At 49.1% G+C, this 12,308-nt stretch overlaps 2 protein-coding genes across 2 annotated transcripts; one reads left to right on the top strand and one right to left on the bottom strand.

The window, feature by feature from the left end:
* Positions 1-48: 48 nt before the first annotated feature.
* On the bottom strand, positions 49-7,260 carry dzank1 (double zinc ribbon and ankyrin repeat domains 1). Its single transcript, XM_069168248.1, has 21 exons — positions 7,200-7,260; positions 6,786-6,906; positions 5,848-5,995; positions 5,569-5,650; positions 5,434-5,476; positions 5,166-5,278; positions 5,010-5,080; positions 4,358-4,475; positions 4,136-4,249; positions 3,473-3,556; positions 3,280-3,402; positions 3,009-3,164; positions 2,697-2,931; positions 2,481-2,584; positions 2,310-2,393; positions 2,060-2,237; positions 1,905-1,966; positions 1,738-1,815; positions 1,528-1,655; positions 1,278-1,352; positions 49-467 (listed from the first exon to the last, which is right to left on the bottom strand). Exons 2-21 carry the CDS (start codon positions 6,892-6,894, stop codon positions 305-307), a joined length of 2,268 nt encoding a protein of 755 aa, XP_069024349.1. The 5' UTR covers positions 6,895-6,906; positions 7,200-7,260; the 3' UTR covers positions 49-304.
* Positions 7,261-7,748: 488 nt separating this feature from the next.
* polr3f (polymerase (RNA) III (DNA directed) polypeptide F) lies at positions 7,749-10,433 on the top strand. The gene is made up of 9 exons (XM_069167147.1): positions 7,749-7,859; positions 8,318-8,435; positions 8,555-8,622; positions 8,732-8,799; positions 8,888-9,000; positions 9,081-9,224; positions 9,311-9,418; positions 9,976-10,167; positions 10,242-10,433. The coding sequence occupies exons 1-9, from the start codon at positions 7,798-7,800 to the stop codon at positions 10,317-10,319; spliced, it is 951 nt and encodes a 316-aa protein (XP_069023248.1). The 5' UTR covers positions 7,749-7,797; the 3' UTR covers positions 10,320-10,433.
* The last annotated feature ends 1,875 nt before the right edge of the window (positions 10,434-12,308 follow it).

Raw genomic sequence — 12,308 nt, 5'->3', positions numbered from 1 at the left:
ATTCTATCCCCAATCGAAGGGAAACACTGGATTTTATTAAATCTGATATTAAGAACGATTTATTTGACACTTTTCAAACCAGTTTGGCCACAAAGGAGCTGAGAGGACGACAGGAGACATTTGAAGAACATCTGTGTAACTGTAGAGACAGAAAATATCTACAGTGGAGCTCAGCTATGTGAATACATGTGACTGAACACGAGTGTCTCTCGGGAGAAAAGGTTGGAGACTGCTGGTCTGATGAAACGACAGCCGTGTGAGTGCAGGTGTGTCCGTCGTGTTGACTGATGTCCAGGTGAACCCGTCAGAACACGTCCAGGCTCAGTTTGGGTCGACCCAGTTTGCCCAGCAGGTCCAGTCCGGTCTGCGCCGCCAGCAGGGCTGCCATGCTGCTGCAGCCACTCGTCACCGCCACGTCGTACGCCGTCTGTCCGCTGCCGTTCCTCCGCCTCACGCTGGCCTTACACCTGCAACCAGGACCACAGTGATGATGTCACTATGACATCAGGAGGTGGGAGGAGCAACAGGTACAGGTATTTATCTCGGTCTCTATTTCCATGTTAACTACTGAGAAACATGTGGAAAACAGGAAACTTCAGACGAGTTCACTGCAGGGTGGAGTGTAAAACACGCAGTACACATCAGTAACACGCCACCAACACCAGTAACACACCACCAACACGTTACCAACATGTCAGTAACACGCCACCAACACGTGACCAACATGTCAGTAACACGCCACCAACATGTCAGTAACACACCACCAACACGTTACCAACATGTCAGTAACACGCCACCAACACGTTACCAACATGTCAGTAACACACCACCAACACGTTACCAACATGTTAGTAACACGCCACCAACACGTTACCAACATGTCAGTAACACACCACCAACACGTTACCAACATGTCAGTAACACACCACCAACACGTTACCAACATGTTAGTAACACGCCACCAACACGTTACCAACATGTCAGTAACACACCACCAACACGTTACCAACATGTCAGTAACACACCACCAACACGTTACCAACATGTTAGTAACACGCCACCAACACGTTACCAACATGTCAGTAACACGCCACCAACACGTTACCAACATGTCAGTAACACCTCGCTAACACGTCACCAACGCATCAGTAACACCTCGCTAACATGTCACCAACACGCCACCCACACGTTACAAACACGTCAGTAACACGCCGCCAACACTCTGAACCGTGACAGTTAAACCCTGAACACGCGTGCTCCGTCCAAGTGTGTCGTACCTGAGCAGCACCTCGGCACACTGCAGACCAGCGGAGCCGAGAGCAGCAGATTCATGCAGAGCGGTATTCTTCTTCCTTAGGAGGAGGAGTTCACCTTCATCATCACAGTACACCTGAGATCACGTATGAACATGTGACAGCAGCAGCGACACGTTTAAAACATGCAGCTCGGAAACCGTTAGCATCTTCCCAATTCTTCTTAGACGCTACAAAGATTTTTACGACTTGATTGTACTTCCTGTGGTCTTACGGTCCGGACTGCTGGTCCACGCCGGCCCCTCGCTGCACCAACACAGGGACGATGTCATGGTGACCGTTCACCACGGCAACCGACAGGGCGTGTCGGCCGTCGCTCCCGCAGCAGGAGGGATCCGCCCCCTGGGGACCGAACAGATTGAGTCCGTGTCAACTGAGTCAGGTGACCCTGAGGAGGCTGGTGATTGGCTGCAGAGGCTCGTACCTGATCCAGGAGTTGCTGGACGGCGCTGATCTGACCTCGACCCGGACCCAGCTCCTTCAGCAACTGACCGTCCCTCACCTGTGGCCAGACAACCAATCAGAGAGGACCTTTCATTTCACCTCAGTGACGCATCTAAACTCAGCTGCTGGTGTGGTGGATGGTCTTACCGGAGGTCTGGGGGACGGGTCCGGTCTGGGGGGTTTCACCTCACCTGACTGCCGATTACTTCCTGTCAGTCACAAAAATAAAAGCACGGATTGATCGACAGATCTGAGACCTGTTCAGAAAATAAATCAGATCATCAGACTGTATGTTTCCTTACTGTCCTCACGCCGCTCCGTAACACTGCTCAGAGTCCGTCCTGCTGGTCCGCGTCCTCCACCTGCTGTTCCACGTTCTCCACCTGCTGGTTCACGTCCTCCACCTGCTGTTCCACGTTCTCCACCTGCTGGTTCACGTCCTCCACCTGGTGGTCCATTAACGTCCTCTTCAGGACCCACCTGAGGACAGTCAGAGTTAAAGTCCTCCTCGTGTGTCCGCGTTTGACTTCCGGCTTTCTGTTTTAAACTCACCTGTTTGTGTTCCAATCCGGCCGACACGAAGCTGAAGGTCATACTGACTTCATACTGATCCTCCTGAATCACAGCAGACACGATCTGAACCACAGGAACACAACGCAGGACGTGAACCACAGGTGGAGTCTGATGCCACTGTCGGGACAGGTGAGGTAAAGGGAGACGTACCCGGCCCAGACGAGGCTCTCCCAGCAGAGTCCTGAAGGGGGCGTTGTTCTGGGCGTAACTCCTCAGGTGAGCGCACACGTGATCCAGCTGCTTCCTCCAGAAACCTGAAGACAACAAGTTCAGAGGAACGACGACAAACTCCTACAGAGGAGCGACAAACCGCCAAACTGACAAGAGACACAACAAAGACACAAAACAAAGGAAGAGACCCGTCACCTCGGCCGGGGCTGATGGCGGTCAGCAGCGGTCGGTGAGCTCCGCCCACCTGCTGCCTGCTGAGCTCTTCTGCCCTCTGCAGCTCCTTCTTCTGCAGCTCAGTGGCTGACGGGTAAAAGAGTCCAACGGTTTGAGTGTGCTGATCCACAGTTGGCGGGGCTAACTTTACACTGGGGGCGGAGTCTGAAGAGGGCGTGGCCTGCCAGGTGGCATCATGGGAGGTCGGGGCTGAAGCCTGCGCACACAGAGGCCGTAAAGTGTGTGACGCATAGTGAAGTACGTGGATGGTGTGATGTCAGCAGTGCTGCGTACCGTGCTGGTGGCGGCACCTCCGGCACGGCGCGTGATGTCACTGTAGGATGTGGGAGGGGCTTCCAGGAAGACGCCACAGGAAGCGCAGTAAAAAGCATACGGGTGTCCGCTCGCTCCGCATCGCCAACACGTCACGCAGCCAGCTGCATGACCGGGCTAACACACAGCAAGAGAGAAACTCGCCTTTATATTAGCAACAATCAGGGTAATGATGGTTAAAGTGCACCGAGAACCGGCAGGTATGTTCAGGTGAGTTCAGGTGTGCGCTCACCTTGGAGCCACACCAGTCGCAGTATCTGGCATCACTGTGGTTGGTCCGTTTACATCTGGAGCAGGACAACATCCTGCTGTCTGCTGCCGGGCCAGAGGGGGCGCTGCTCCTGACACACTGCACCTGCAGCAACAAATAACTGTGAAGCCTCCTCAGGTGAGCAGGTACAGAGAGAATGTGCAGTGATGTTTACCGGCTGCAGATGGCGCTCACAGGTCACACAGCTGGAGATGTGAGCGGGATTCCTGCTGCCACAGCAGACACACAACACACGGTCCTGCACGACAACAGACACACACTAAATATAACACACAACACACGGTCCTACACGACAACAGACACACACTAAATATAACACACGACACACGGTCCTACACGACAACAGACACACACTAAATATAACACACGACACACGGTCCTACACGACAACAGACACACACTAAATATAACACGGTCCTACACAACAACAGACACACTAAATATAACACACAACACACGGTCCTACACAACAACAGACACACACTAAATATAACACACAACACGGTCCTACACAATCAGAGAGACACTAAATACGTGTGTGTACCTGTAGTGTGTTTGTGTTTGTATACCTTCAGTGTGTGTGTGTGTACCTTCAGTGTGTATATGTGTGTATACCTGCAGTGTGTGTGTGTGTACCTTCAGTGTGTATGTGTGTGTGTACCTTCAGTGTGTATATGTGTGTACCTTCAGTGTGTATATGTGTGTGTACCTTCAGTGTGTATATGTGTGTGTATGTACCTTCAGTGTGTATGTGTGTGTGTGTGTGTACCTTCAGTGTGTATATGTGTGTGTGTACCTGCAGTGTGTGTGTGTATACCTGCAGTGTGCGGCTGGCCTGTGGCTGCAGCTGCTGATCAATCGAAGCTTCACAGATCAAACATGTCTGCGTGTTGACGGGAACCAGAGAGTTACAGAACACACACAGGAGCATCTGACAACAGAGCACACACGAACACAAACACACACACACACACATGGCGTCAGCATCACATCACGTGTGTTCACCTGAACACGGACTATTCATGTGTATGTGCAGTACCTGTCCCCCCTCAGTAGGGGGCAGCCTCTGACCGGGTAATGGAGGAACCACGCCTCCACATTGAGCACAGAACCGAGCAAACGGGTCTGAGGGGCGGAGACTGAGACACTGAACACACCTGGACAGACGGACAGAGACACTGAACACATCTGGACAGACAGATTTTTACCTTAAGGTCAAAAGTTTGTGGACGCTTCTGTGTCTCCGTAAAAGTCGTAATTTAACGACAAAAGTTTGGAAATGATAAAAATTTATTTATCGGGAGAATTCAACGACAGAATAATACTAATCCGGCTTTGTGGCTCCGCCCACCTGTCATTCAGAGATGACCGCTTACATTCAGGTCTGCTCAGACACTCAGAAGGGCGGGGCAATGAGACACCAGTGGGCGTGGCTAAGCGATGCTGAATTAGCTACAGCAATCACAGCTGTGGAGTTTTGGCGAACAATGTGCGTCATACGTTGGATGCTGCTGATTGTTTGCCGGTCGACGCCCAGCACGACGACTGGAGACAGACCAGATGTCCACAGGAAGTAAACATGTGGCCTGGAGCCAGCTGGAAAATCAGAGAGCTTCCTCAGCTGTCCACATACTTTTTGCCCTGAAGGACGTAGAAAGCTCCTCAAACATTTCACCGTCTGCTGTTCATACCGCAGGAAGTCGGTGTCCCGCTGCAGCCGGGACGCCTGCGTGCTGCTCCGCTGCTGCGGCTCACCTGAACCCTGACAGACAGGAAACACGTCAAAATAAAAGCTGGCAGATGGTTGGCGGCCACGCTGGACTGTAATCTGTGGTCGGTCTGTTTACCGCTGAGTTGGAGCAACGGGAGGAACCGGTCTGAGCGCCGGAACCAGAACCCAGACGAGCATCCAGAAAGCGAGGACCCGAATGAGGAGGGTTGTTTCCCATCATCCTCTGTTCTGAACACAGACACAGAACAGGAAGTGAGATCAGAACCTTTGATCAGGTGTCAGCTCAGTGAATGTTTTCATTTTTGTGTTTTTTAATTAAGACATAAAAATTGTTGCGTGTGTTGCTAAGCGATGTGAAGGTGGGGTGGGCGGGGCTAACACACCTGTAGGCCGCTCAGCAGAACAGGAAGTTCCAGCCGACAGAAACTGAAAGGAAAACGATCATCTGTCAGCTCTGTGCAGAAACAGGAGCACCGGGGCTGATGGGATACGTAGTCTGCAGCCGTGGGTCTGATTACCTGCAGGTCGTCCTCCGTCCTGTCTGAGTCCACGACATCCACCGTGAAGACCTTTGTCACCACGGAGCTCTGTCTGCCATCACTGCACCAGAAAACAGGTAAACAGGAAGTGATGTAATCAAGCTGAGGGTTCAGCTCTTTGGATGCACAGATGGAAAAGGCTGAAGAGACGCTGGACAGGAAGTGATGTCACATGAACAGGTGTGTCACAGGAAGCATTGTTTTTCATGTTTCTGTCTGTGATGTTCCTCCTCCCCCGTCAGCAGGTGAGCTCTTTACCTGGTGATGGCCACAGCTCTGACGGACACCCGACCTGCAGGTAGCAGGAAGGGCTCGCTGTACTTCCTGCTGCTGCCTGCGGACCCCCGCTGCACCGCCGCCGGCTTGGAGCCGTCCAGGGAGAAGAAGATCAGCACACCTGCAGAGTCTGCACAAACACAGACACACTTGTCACAAACACACACACACACACACACACCTGCTGCCCTGCTGTTTGACCCGGTGGTCAGTAGAGGTACTGCAGCTGAAAAACATAGAGTTCATCTGAACATCAACAACATACAGATGAATATAGAAATAACAATAACGGGAGAGAAACACTGATGGATGGATGAAGGACAGGTGTGGTTGGTTGGATGGATGTTGGTTGGTCAGATGAAGGACAGGTGTGGCTGGATGGTGGTTGGATGAAGGACGGGTGTGTTTGGTTGGATGTTGGTTGGTTGGATGAAGGACAGGTGTGGATGGGTGTTGGTTGGCTGGTTGGATGAAGGACAGGTGTGGATGGATGTTGGTTGGTTGGTTGGTTGGATGGATGTTGGTTGGATGGATGAAGGACAGATGTGGTTGGATGTTGGTTGGTTGGTTGGTTGGTTGGATGGATGTTGGTTGGTTGGATGAAGGACAGGTGTGGATAGATGTTGGTTGGTTGGTTGATGGATGTTGGTTGGTTGGATGAAGGACAGGTGTGGATGGATGTTGGTTGGTTGGTTGGTTGGATGGATGTTGGTTGGATGGATGAAGGACAGATGTGGTTGGATGTTGGTTGGTTGGTTGGTTGGATGGATGTTGGTTGGTTGGATGGATGTTGGTTGGATGGATGAAGGACAGGTGTGGTTGGATGTTGGTTGGTTGGATGGATGTTGGTTGGTTGGATGAAGGACAGGTGTGGTTGGATGGATGTTGGTTGGTTGGATGGAGAACAGGTGTGGTGGTACCTGAGTGGATGGAGACAGGTGTGGAGGTGTTGATGTGGTTCTTGGCTCTGTGAGTCTGCAGTTGGATGATGGGGATGATGAGAGGAGCTGACACTGATCCTGCTGCCATGGCAACAACTTTCTGCAATCAATCAATCAATCAATCAATTAATCAATCAACAGAGCAGATTGTTTACTTCAGAAGAAGCAGAAACAGTAAAAACTGATTGATTGTAGATCCCTGATAGATGATTAGAAAATGTTCACTGAGATGATGTCATCTCCTTCTTCTCAGTACACGATGACATCATGAAACAAACTAACACGCAAACAAACACCTGCGTGGATCCATACTCTTAAAGAACGACCACACGTCACGTGCTAGGATGTAAAACAAAGTCACCTGACAGCACAGACGGTGAACAGTTTTCTTACCTAATATTAAAGCAGATGATCTTCGGGACGCTTCAACCGCTGCTGCGTTTACACCAGTCACCATAGCAACGAGCCCTGTACGGGGGCGCTGGTTTTTAAGATGCGGAGGGACAGCGACGGGCGGTGCTGACAGGAAGTCCGTAAATGAGTGAACCCGCCCGTCTCACCGGGCTGCGCTGTTGTACACGTCCTGGTAAATAACTTTGTTGAAATCAAATTTCCAACACAGAAAAATCAAAAATAGTGACAAAAATCTATCTATGTAATTTAAATAATAAATGTTTTTAATGTATATTTTAACCAACCGAATTCTAAAACGTGATCGTAAGTTATAAATGTGTCAAACTGCTTACGTTTCCTCTGTGTCAGTAAAATCATACACGCGCCAGCCATAATTATATTATCTGAATTTTAAATAAAGACAGAATCAACGTTCAGAATCTGTCTGAGCAGTAAAACACGAGGATTCGTGTTTTTGATCAGGCGGTGTTCAGAACACCTCCCGCTTGGAAGAGAACTGAAAGGACCCCGAGCTGCGTCCTCATCACGCCTGTTTGACAACATTAGCTCGCACAGAAATCTGCAGACTTTAATAAACATGTCTGAAGTCAAAGTGAAGACGGAGACGAACCTGTCGGACCCCGCGGAGGTCGAGAACAGGTCAGAGTGACCGCTGAGCCTCTCTACAGACATTTGACATTTTGTCAAATTTAGCGTTTGTCCGTTTATAATCAGCCACGGGACATGTACCGTAATTATGTACATCGTCCGAACCGCAGCGAACTTTTTGAGATTTCGGCGATAAAGTGTCCCCCCCCCTTCTTCCATTTCACCAAACTGTGAACATTTTCTGCTCTTTAATGGCGCCTTTAACTGGCCTCCTGGCGTTTGATGGAGATTTTACTGTAAAAGTTTGTTCTGCTGCTTTGAATGTGCCGCCGAATTAAAATATTAACCTTATAAATGTTGTCACATCCTCCAACCGGGTTTTATTTATTCAGTAAATGTAACACGCAGCTGGGTCGTCTGATGAATGTTATGAATTTAAACCGAGTTTGGCTCAAAGTTCGCTGAGCTGAGTATTTAGGTGTGTGTGTGTGTGCGTGTGTTTTCTCCAGGATCAAAGAGCTGTGTCAGCAGTTTCCTCATGGCATCACTGACCAGGTGATCCAGAATGACCTGCCTCAACTGGAACCTCAGCAGAGAGCCATGGCCATCAACAAGCTGCTGTCATTGGTCAGTCTGATGATGATGATGATGTCACTGCTACCAACGCTGATGCCAACCTGCTGACTGATCAGTGTGAATGATGAATTATTGGTTGTGTCTGACTCTGTCATGTTGACCTGTTGCAGGGTCAGCTGGACCTGCTGAGGAACAGTTCAGGTCTCCTGTACAGACTGAAAGACTCTCAGAACACCAGGTAAACACACCTGGTGCACACGGATCTGGTGCCGGACTCTGATGCGAGTCTGGACTCTGACGTGCTCCTGTACGTGAACCTGATCGCTCCTCTGTCTGTGTTGTTTCAGTAAAATGAAAGGTTCCGACAACCAGGAGAAGCTGGTCTACCAGATCATTGAGGACGCAGGAAACAAAGGTAGGAACAACTTCCTGTTTGTGTCCGACATGCTGCGGCTCCGTGTAATCTGATGTAGACTTCGCGCTTCGTGTTGGTGTTGCTGCAGGAATCTGGAGCAGAGACATTCGCTTCAAGAGTAACCTCCCTCTGACCGAGATCAACAAGATCCTGAAGAACTTGGAGAGCAAGAAGCTCATCAAAGCTGTCAAGTCTGTGGCCGTGAGTTCAGCCAGCTGCACTCGCCTGCAGTCAAACCTGAACCTGTCCAACCAATAACCCTCAACTTTCGTTGTGTGCAGGCCTCCAAGAAGAAAGTCTACATGTTGTACAACCTGCAGCCGGACCGCTCCGTGACGGGCGGCGCCTGGTACAGTGACCAGGACTTCGAGTCCGAGTTCGTCGAAGTTCTCAACCAGCAGTGCTTCAAGTTCCTGCAGAGCAAGGTACAAAACTACTTTATTCAAACCACGGACTGACCCCCAATACACGTTTTGGTCATGTGACCCTCAGCTGTGTGTTCTGTGTCAAGGCTGAGGTGGCAAGGGACAGCAAACAGAGTCCGATGGTCCAGAGGAACAGCTCGTTCGCCACCTCGCACGAAGTCTGGAAGTACATCTGCGAGCTGGGAATCAGCAAGGTGACGCCCTCGTGACATCACAGTTCCCACCGACCAATCACACGCCACACTGTCCCTGCAGGGTTCACCACATCGCCACAGTAACTGTGTTTAAGTACATTCAGGCAGATGAACATCAGCGGGACAAGAAGTGAAGTCATCCGAGAGGATGTCCTTCAGAATATACAGAAACACAGTTCAGAAGCTGCCTGAAAATCTGTCTGATTTTAAGTTTCCTTCAGTATCACTGATCAATGATGTTTGTCCGAACTCCCATGATGCAGACAGGAGCTGCTCACACGGTTCTGCTGCTGTTAAAGGGACAATCTGTCAGATATTTGGTATAAAACATTCAGAAATTAATTAGAAATATTCACAAAATGTATAGAAACAGCAGTGTTGGATGTTTTTAACAGACATCTATGACTTGTACTGAGACATTTCCGGAGATTAGCATGATAACGGTCCATCCTATCATGTAATACTACTTTGTACCACCAGAGGTGACAGTGAGTCACCGCAGGCTCCAATCTGCCCTCAGTCCCGTCCCAGTTTGACGGACAGCTCTGTCCCTCCAGGTGGACCTGTCCATGGACGACATCGAGACCATCCTCAACACGCTGATCTACGACGGGAAGGTGGAGATGACGGTGATCGCCGCCAAAGAGGGGACGGTGGGCAGCGTGGACGGACAGATGAAGCTGTACCGAGGCGTGAACCCCATCCTCCAGCCCACCGGCCTCGTCAAGACGCCCTGCGGACTCTGCCCGGTAACAACCGCGCACCCACTCACCTGCCGCTGCTTCCACAGAGCACCTGAGCTCATCCGCTTTCCTCCCCGCAGGTGTTCAACGACTGTCACGAAGGAGGAGAAATCTCTCCGTCCAGCTGCATCTACATGACCGAGTGGTTGGACTTCTGACGGACGCTTCTCTTTTTTTCCTCTGTGAACTTCAGTTTGTTTCTATCGATCATAATTTTATATTTATCACAAACTTTAATAAAAACACGCCAGTGGCACGATCCACCTATCAGAGGAGGTTTTTTTTTTTCATCAGCTCTTCGGATGATGTGAACGTACGACGAGGCCTCAGGAGTACAATGATGCACCGTGAGCAGCGTGTTGTCACGTTGGAGAACCCTGTTGCCACGGCAACACAGTTCAGGTGGTTCGCAGCGAATGTTTTCTCTCAGACGCCTCAGAGGGACTCGGCGTTGACAGTCTGACAACCAGCTAACAAACAGCTGGTTTTGCTTAAAAACAAATAAACTCTTTGGCTGTTTCATGTGATGAACCGACAGAAAAGCTGCAGCAGGTTGTTTAAATAGTTTATTGTTATTATTATTATTATTATTAATCGGTCATAAGCACGTCTGACAGGAGGTTTTTGAATGTTTCAGTCTGTAAATGATCAGAAGTTAATCAATAATCAATCATTATGACATCAGCTATTATTTTCTGGACTTAATGGAAACTTGAAGGAACATTTCCTGACAGTTTGTTTTCTTCTAATCGACTTATTGATTATCAGTTTTCAGCCTGACATTGCGTCGCTCTGCTGTCCAAACATCTGAGTCCAGTTTTATTTCCACCGCAACAAATCTGGTTCTCCCAGGGTTCTTTAACAGGAAAGTTCTCCCAGGGTTCTTTAAAACAGGAAGGTTCTCCCTGGGTTCTTTAACAAGAAAGTTCTCTCAGGGTTCTTTCACAGGAAGGTTCTCTCAAAGTTTTTTAACACAGGAAGGTTCTCTCGGTTCTTTAACACAGGAAGGTTTTCCCAGGGTTCTTTAACACAGGAAGGTTCTCCCAGGGTTCTTTAACACAGGAAGGTTCTCCCAGGGTTCTTTAACACAGGAAGGTTCTCTCGGGATTCTTTAACACAGGAAAGTTCTCTCGGGGTTCTTTAACGCAGAAAGGTTCTCTCGGGATTCTTTAACACAGGAAGGTTCTCTCTGGGTTCTTTAACACAGAAAGGTTCTCTCGGGGTTCTTTAACACAGGAAGGTTCTCTCAGGGTTCTTTAACGCAGAAAGGTTCTCTCAGGGTTCTTTAACGCAGAAAGGTTCTCTCGGGGTTCTTCAACACAGAAAGGTTCTATCGGGATTCTTTAACACAGGAAGGTTCTCTTGGGGTTATTTAACACAGGAAGGTTTTCCTAACAGAACCCCAGAACATCTTAGAGAGGAACCCAGCAGGGTGCTAAATAACGGACAGACTCGATTTTGTCATAACATACAGTATTTGTTTGTTTGTCAGACTATTAATATTTGTTTTTATTCCTGACAAACTTCTCTATTGGAGGACGAGTTAACGATGTATTGATCCGGCAGGTTTTCAGGCGAGCTGATGTACCGAGCAGTGAATCGATATGTTTGTACCTCCGATTCTGTGATGCACTCCTCGTGGGTTCATCCAATCAGATCACTCTCGTGTTCTCCATCAGAGCTTGTTAAGCAGATCCATCAGCAGGTAATGGGCTCAGTGCTGAGCGTCAGCACAGCTCACGTTACACAACAGGAAGTACCACACACACACACACACACACACTTATACTGTTAAGACTATATATATTGAATTACCCATGAGCCTCAGATCTAGGGGGTCAAAGTTCAGAGGTCAAGGTCGGTATGACCAGGATTCTAATGAACATGATATCTCTGGAGAGAATCTGTTAAAGTTTTTACCACAAACACCGACAGAGACTGAAGGATGAGCTGGTCAGAATTTGGGGGTCAAAGGTCAGTGACATTACAAAACTATATCTGTACAAGTTTGGACAGCTGTGGAGGGAAACTATGACTCGGAGGAAAACAACCAGCCGGCTGTAATTCTAGTTTATTATAAACACAGACATCAGAAATATGAGGACTTTTATTTATGAACTGATGTAAAATTTAATCTTGAAGCTGTT

This window comes from Embiotoca jacksoni, unplaced genomic scaffold (assembly GCF_022577435.1).
Source record: "Embiotoca jacksoni isolate LCO1_2020_lvr unplaced genomic scaffold, fEmbJac1.0.p SCAF_4, whole genome shotgun sequence".
In the NCBI taxonomy this organism is placed as follows: Eukaryota; Metazoa; Chordata; class Actinopteri; family Embiotocidae; genus Embiotoca; species Embiotoca jacksoni.
Note: the sequence above shows the minus strand (reverse complement) of the source record. Positions and strands in the feature narration are given on the sequence as shown.

Excerpts from the sequence above, each read along its gene's own strand:
- dzank1 (XM_069168248.1), bottom strand. The coding sequence starts at position 6,894 with ATGGCAGCAGGATCAGTGTCAGCTCCTCTCATCATCCCCATCATCCAA. Across the intron at positions 5,996-6,785 it reads ACCTGTCTCCATCCACTCAG|ACTCTGCAGGTGTGCTGATC; the intron begins GTACCACCACAC and ends GTGTTTGTGCAG. Across the intron at positions 2,932-3,008 it reads GAGGTGCCGCCACCAGCACG|GCTTCAGCCCCGACCTCCCA; the intron begins GTACGCAGCACT and ends CTGTGTGCGCAG.
- polr3f (XM_069167147.1), top strand. The coding sequence starts at position 7,798 with ATGTCTGAAGTCAAAGTGAAGACGGAGACGAACCTGTCGGACCCCGCG. Across the intron at positions 8,800-8,887 it reads TGAGGACGCAGGAAACAAAG|GAATCTGGAGCAGAGACATT; the intron begins GTAGGAACAACT and ends GTGTTGCTGCAG. Across the intron at positions 10,168-10,241 it reads CGCCCTGCGGACTCTGCCCG|GTGTTCAACGACTGTCACGA; the intron begins GTAACAACCGCG and ends TCCTCCCCGCAG.